Source organism: Rissa tridactyla, chromosome 1, assembly GCF_028500815.1.
Source record: "Rissa tridactyla isolate bRisTri1 chromosome 1, bRisTri1.patW.cur.20221130, whole genome shotgun sequence".
In the NCBI taxonomy this organism is placed as follows: Eukaryota; Metazoa; Chordata; class Aves; order Charadriiformes; family Laridae; genus Rissa; species Rissa tridactyla.
The window spans coordinates 104,065,920-104,072,147 of record NC_071466.1 but is presented as its reverse complement, the minus strand read 5'-3'; the positions used below and the strand labels follow the sequence as shown (position 1 = coordinate 104,072,147).

Sequence of the window (6,228 nt, the reverse complement as noted above, 5' to 3'; positions counted from 1 at the left end):
TTTCCTCTAGCAATGTATTAAATTAAATCATACCATAAAAAATACAGCATCTTGCGTTAAACGCAACACATGATGGTCAGAAAGCTTGTGTGTCTTAAACCTGCACTGAAGAGTTAAAAGGAGCCTGGATGAGGTGGTTTTGATAATGTCTTACGGTCAAAGTCAGTTCTCATTAATCTCAGGGGTGTGAGAGTTGCCCTGTTGGAGTACATGGCCATGCTTGAGAGGAGGGATGACTGAGCCTGGAAGATGTAAGACACAGAATTTAGCCTGGGTTTTAAATAGCAATATAATTATTTGGTTGTAAATGACAGCAGGCTCATAAGTGACAAAAGTTTATAAATAAAGAGGGCTTTTTTTCTGCTAGATGAGAATAGGAGATGGCCTGCTTCCTGCATATTTTTAATCCTGCAAATATCACAAACATCAGCTCTGGTATTTCTGAGACTTCCCTCTGGGTGACTCCTGTGAAGATTAGAAGCTTTTCCAGCCTCTGATTGAATGGGAAGACATGCTGAGTTTTTGGCAAAGAGCATGTGTCTCCAACATTTCAATCGAACAAGTGTTAACAAAAACAAATCTAGCACTGGGGGAAAACAACCAAAAAGAATTCTACCAGAATAAAAACAACTGCCCCGCTCAATGAACTGGGGTCCTTTTCTTGGAGATCACAGGTATCAAATATGTTAGTTGGGCAGGTGGAATGGCATCAAAGCCCGCAGGCTGGACGTCACTTGTAAGTCTAGAACAACAGCAAAAAAATACAGTTGTATCTGATTCAGATACATCCAGCAAGAAAAAAAAAAAGGGTAAAAAAAAAAAAGGGTAAAAAAAGAGCCAAACCTGAACTTTTGAGAAGTCATTCCCTGCCCTGAGCCTCCCCTCACACTTTTAAGCAGTGAGCAGAGAGCTTGCAGGCAACCCCCACATCCTCATGTCCTCAGTGTCAGGTGCTGGGATTTGTGGTCCTGACATGTTCGAGGGGCGGGGAGGAGGTTGGAGGAAGGATGAAGGGGGGCAACTGTGGTGCCAGCGGACTCCCTGAAGCCCACACTCTGAACTGAAAAATTTGAAAGTCTCTGGAGCCGCAAAGCCCAATTTCGAGCCCACGGTCCTGCTAACAGATGGGAGGCAGACAGCACTGGGGATCAGGCCTTACAGTTTCTGAGGCATCATTAAAACTGTTTTCAGCTGCCAATCCTCAAGGAGCCGTGGTCACACAGAGGCTCTTCGGATGCCTCAGGTTCCTTACAGCCGGGCAGGGGCACTTTCAGTGTAGCTGTGAGGTATCCACGAGGAAAGGACCCTGGGCGGCGGGAATATAGGCAATAATAATCCCAAACAATAACCTAATGACATTCTGAGTGATTCTCAACATGAAAGCAACAGTCTGTTTTTTATTAAGTTATCACTTCATCATGTTCCCTAATTGCCTTCATTCGCGCCTTAGTTGCCTACAGTCGCTATCTAAAAAAACCCAAACCAAACCAAAACAAAACCAAAACAAACAAAAAAACCCAAACCAAACATATTTACAGGTAAGAAAATAGGCTTCGATCCACATTTTAGTGCCAAAAGCAAGTTGGAGTGAAGGGCTTCTCTGGAAGTCCTTCGTGGCCGCCCTCCCCAGACGCGCCAACGAGAGACATTTTGCAATACCAAGCCTCATTGAACCGAGGTGGGCAACGTGTGACATTTATTTGACATCTCACGGCAGAGATCATCCCCCCCCTGCTTCCTTGCACCCCCCCCATCCTTCCCAGAAGGACGGCAGAGAAGCACCGCCCCGCTGCCACTGCCCGGCCCCGCGCAGACTCCGCGCTCCCCCGCAAGGAGCCCCGCGGGCTGCAGGCGGGACAGGGCTCGCGTCCGGACAGACGGACGGTGATCACCAAAGGCATTGCTCGCCCCGTTAGGGACAGAGACCCCGGCTTTTCCTTTGCCAGCGGCGTGGGGTTTCCTCTCTGGAGGGGCGAGGGAAAAAAGGAAAAAAAAAGAAAAAGGGAAAAAGGGGAGAAAGGGAAAGGAAAGAAGGGAAAGGGAAAGGGAAAGGGGGAAAAGGAAGAGGAGGAAAAGGGGGAAAAAAAGGAAAAAAGGAAAAAAGGAGAAAAGGAAAAAAGGAAAAAAGGAAAAAGGAAAAGGAAAAAAGAAGGAGAAGGAGAAGAAAGAGAAGGGAGAGGCAAAGGGAAAGGGGAAAAAGGAGGAAAGGGAGGAAAAGAAAAAAAGGAAAAGGAAAAAAGGAAAAGGAAAAGGGAAAAAGGAAAAAAGGGGAAAAAAAGGGAGGAGTCCGTTGCCCACTTCTCCCTCCCCGGGATCCCCAGGGCGCAGCGCGTCCCCGGAGACCCGGCAGCCCCCGCCGCGCCTCCGCCCGCTGCCCATCCCCGTTGCCCCGCGGCAGGGGCCGGCGGCTCTTCGTCGCTTTTCGCCCGCCATCCCTGCCGGCAGGTAACCCCCACCTCTGTTCCAGCCCCCCACAGCCTCGGCCCGGGCTCCCGGCGCCTCGGGGGCTCCTGCCCTCCCCGCCCGGCACAGCGAGATCCCCCCGGGCTGCGGAGCGGCCGGCGGGCACGGCCGCTGGGGCTTGGGGGGCCTATCCCGTCCCCGGGCTGATGAAGTGACTGGTGAAACCCTGTCCTCGGGGCTGAGCCCGCGGCCCGGCAGTGGGTGCCGCAAACCCGACGGGGAGGACGGGACCCCCCCCCCATTCTTTTGAGGGGCGGCGGGTCCGACCGTTTAAGAAGGAAAAGCCGCAGCCTTCCCAGAGGGAAAATTACCGAGCCCTGGGCGGCGGAAGGGAAACGAGAGACGCCGGCGTTTTCCTCGTTTTCGCCCCAGCACTGTGGACCCGGAGGCGGCCGCCCCCACTCCCGGCCGCCCCGCCTGGCCTGGCCGGGGCCCGTTCCCTCTCCCCGGGCCGGGCCCTACCAGGAGCCGGCGGCCGAGGGAAAGGCGTCGGGACTCAATTAGTTGCGCTCGTTGTTTCCCTGTTGTATGCAGCTCCAACAATGCGCCGTATAGAGCCATCAGTCAAAAGGCAGAGGCAGGCTTCCCGCTGCCGCCTCACCGCTTCCCGACCATGAAATAAATGCAAAGTTTGCACAGACGTGCCCCCCCCCCCCCCCCAACACCCACCCCCCCGCCTCCCCGTCCCGCTGCTCACCTCCAGGGCTAGCCCCAGCTCCCCCCGCCTTACCCCCATCCATCCCTCGGGGGGCGAAAAAGGGGATGTCCCCCCTTCCTCACCCCGGCCGGGCGGAGGGGCCGCCCCGGTCTCGGCTCCCGCACCTGCTTGCGGGGCTGCAGGTGCGGGAACCGAGGGCCGGGACTGCCCCTCCGCCCGCCCGGGCGGCGGGAGCCCGGGGCACGTCCCGGGTGGCCAGGCCGGGGGCCGCCCGGGCGGCAGCGGGACACACGCCGGGCGGCGGGCGGCGGCGGGCCCGGCTGTCGCTGGGACAGATTTTCCTAATTGACCTGTTACGGATCATCCCCGCAACCGTTGGGAAACACATTTCCACGCTTCACTTCTTAACGTTTTAAATACATATTTAACGGATGGTTGAGGCTTGCCGGGCCAGCTGGGAAACACACGGGTGTAAAAATAATACAACAAAGGCAGAGGGGGCGGGGGGGGATTTACCCCGGTGGGAGGAAGCCCCGGCCCTGTTGCACGGAGCTGTCGGCGCGAAGGGGCTCGCCGGGAGCCGGGAGGGGGAGGCGGGAGGCATTTCCGAAAGTCACTTTTTTGTTAATGTCTTTTTTTTGGTTCGTGTCTTCTTTCTTTCATTCTTTCTCTCCCCTCTCCTGCTCCGGTCTTGCTGGAGGGCTGTCTCGGTGTAGGGTTTGGTGGCCGCTCGGGCTTCTTCTCCCGGTGGCTGGGGAAATCCACTCGTGCGGAACGGGGTGGCCGAAATTACTTATTCTCTCCCCCTCCGCCTCCCTTTGCACACTTAACGGGGGGATAACGACCGGGCGTGGGGGCAGGAGGGGACACCTGCCGAAGGAAGCCGGACGGCTGCCCGGTGCGTGTGGCGGGACCGGGGCCGGCGCTAAACGCTTCCCGGCGGGTCGGGACGGGGAACGGGGAAACACCGACGTGCTGGCGAGAGCCGGGCGGCACGGCTTCCCCGAGGGCGTTGCGGCGGCGGGGCCAGGGGCTGTTTGGTCCCGTCTCCGTCCCCGTCCCGTCCCGCCCCCCCAACAGCTGTTCCCGGCGCTGTCATTGTTGCATTTTATTATGGATTTGACAAAAGTCCCTCCCCCCCCCACCGCGCCCCCCCGCCGGGCTCCCCGCGCCGCTGCCGGCCGTCGCCCCCCCCCCCTCCGCCCCTCGCCCCTCCGCCCGCTCGCCCGCCCGCCCCATCGAGCCGGACCGGCCCCGGTGACATCAGCCGGCCCCCCCCGCCGCCGCCGCCGATTGGCGCAGCCCCCCCTCCCGCCCGGGTGACATCGTTCCTCCCCGGCGCGGCTATAAAGCCGCCGCCGCCGCCGCCGCAAGGTGCGCGCTGCTGCCGTGCTCGCCCGTCACGGCGCGCCGCTCCCCACGGCCGCCCCGCGCACGGTAAGTGCCCCCCGCGCCCGCGCACCCCGGCGCGGCACCCCCACTATCCGCCCCCCCGAGCCCCCGGCCCGGCGGAGAGGCGCGGAGGGAGGGACGGGACGGGACGGGACGGGGAGGGGACGGGAGGCGCCCCCCCGAGGGCGGCCCCGCGGAGCGGCGGCGGATCGGGCTCTCCGACCGGGCGGGCGGCGGCGGTGCTCCGCCAAGTTTCGGCGGGCGTTGACCGAACTGGGGCTCTCTCCCTTCCCCGCAGGCAGCCCGGTGCGCGCCGCCGTCCCGCCCGCCGGGCCATGGACTCGGACGCCAGCCTGGTCTCCAGCCGCCCGTCCTCCCCGGAGCCCGATGACCTCTTCCTCACGGCCAGGAATAAAGGCAGCGGCGGGGGTTTCACGGGGGGCACCGTGTCCAGCTCCACGCAGAGCGACTCCCCGCCGGAGCTGAGCGCCGAGCTGCGCAGCGCCATGAGCGCTGCCGGGGTGGTGGTGGTGGACAAGCTGGGCTTCAAGTCCTCGTCGTCCTCCTCCTCCTCGTCCTCCTCGTCCTCCTCCAAGAAGGACAAGAAGCAGATGACGGAGCCGGAGCTGCAGCAGCTGCGGCTGAAGATCAACAGCCGGGAGCGCAAGAGGATGCACGACCTGAACATCGCCATGGACGGGTTGCGGGAGGTGATGCCCTACGCCCACGGCCCGTCGGTGCGCAAGCTCTCCAAGATCGCCACGCTCCTCCTGGCCCGCAACTACATCCTCATGCTCACCAACTCCCTGGAGGAGATGAAGCGCCTGGTCAGCGAGATCTACGGCGGCCACCACGCCGGCTTCCACCCCGCCGCCTGCCCCGGCGGCATGGGCGCCCACTCCGCCCCGCTGCCCGGCCACCCGGGCCACCCCGCCTCGCACCCCGTCCACCACCCCATCCTGCCCCCCGCCGCCGTCTCCAGTGCCTCCCTGCCCGGCTCCGGCCTCTCGGCCGTCAGCTCCATCCGGCCCCCCCACGGGCTCCTCAAGTCGCCCTCGGCCGCCACCGCCGCCGCCCCTCTGGGCAGCGGCTTCCAGCACTGGGGGGGGATGCCCTGCCCCTGCAGCATGTGCCAGGTGTCGGCCCCCCCGCACCACCACGTCTCCGGCATGGGCACCGCCAGCCTCCCCAGGTTAGCCACCGACACCAAATGAACCCCTCGGCGGGGGCCGCCCCCGCCGCGCCCCGAGCCGCCCCGGCACCTCCAGGACCTACAAAAACGGCCCCCCCCCGGCGGTAGCGGGTGCCCCAGCTCCCCGGCTCCCGGGGCCGTCGGAGGGGCGGCGGGAGGGGATGGAGCCCGGCCCGGGGTCTGCCCCGCTCCCCAGTACGGCGGGGAAAACCACCCCGACACAAGTAAAACGCCCGCGCGTCTTCTCTATTTTTAATTTTACGTTGTTGTCGATAACTTGGCTAGGAGGGGAAAATAGTCCTAGGCTCGTCACAAATGGAGGAACCAAAACTGCAGAGGGGTTTTTGCTCGTTTTCTCGTTTGTTTGTTTGTTTGTTTGTTTGTTCCCCCCTCCACCCCCCTACCGGTTTCGTTTCTACACGCAGAGCCTTTGGAGCCCTTTCTGGGTCACATCCCGCCCCGGAGAGCCCATCCCCGCGGCACCCGGCCGCCGCTCCGGGGACTCCCGGCACCGGCGGGGAGC

At 61.9% G+C, this 6,228-nt stretch overlaps 1 protein-coding gene across 1 annotated transcript; it reads left to right on the top strand.

Moving 5' to 3' along the window:
- Window positions 1-4,848: 4,848 nt before the first annotated feature.
- OLIG2 (oligodendrocyte transcription factor 2) lies at window positions 4,849-5,727 on the top strand. Its single transcript, XM_054186547.1, has one exon. The coding sequence runs from the start codon at window positions 4,849-4,851 to the stop codon at window positions 5,725-5,727; it is 879 nt and encodes a 292-aa protein (XP_054042522.1).
- Window positions 5,728-6,228: the final 501 nt, after the last annotated feature.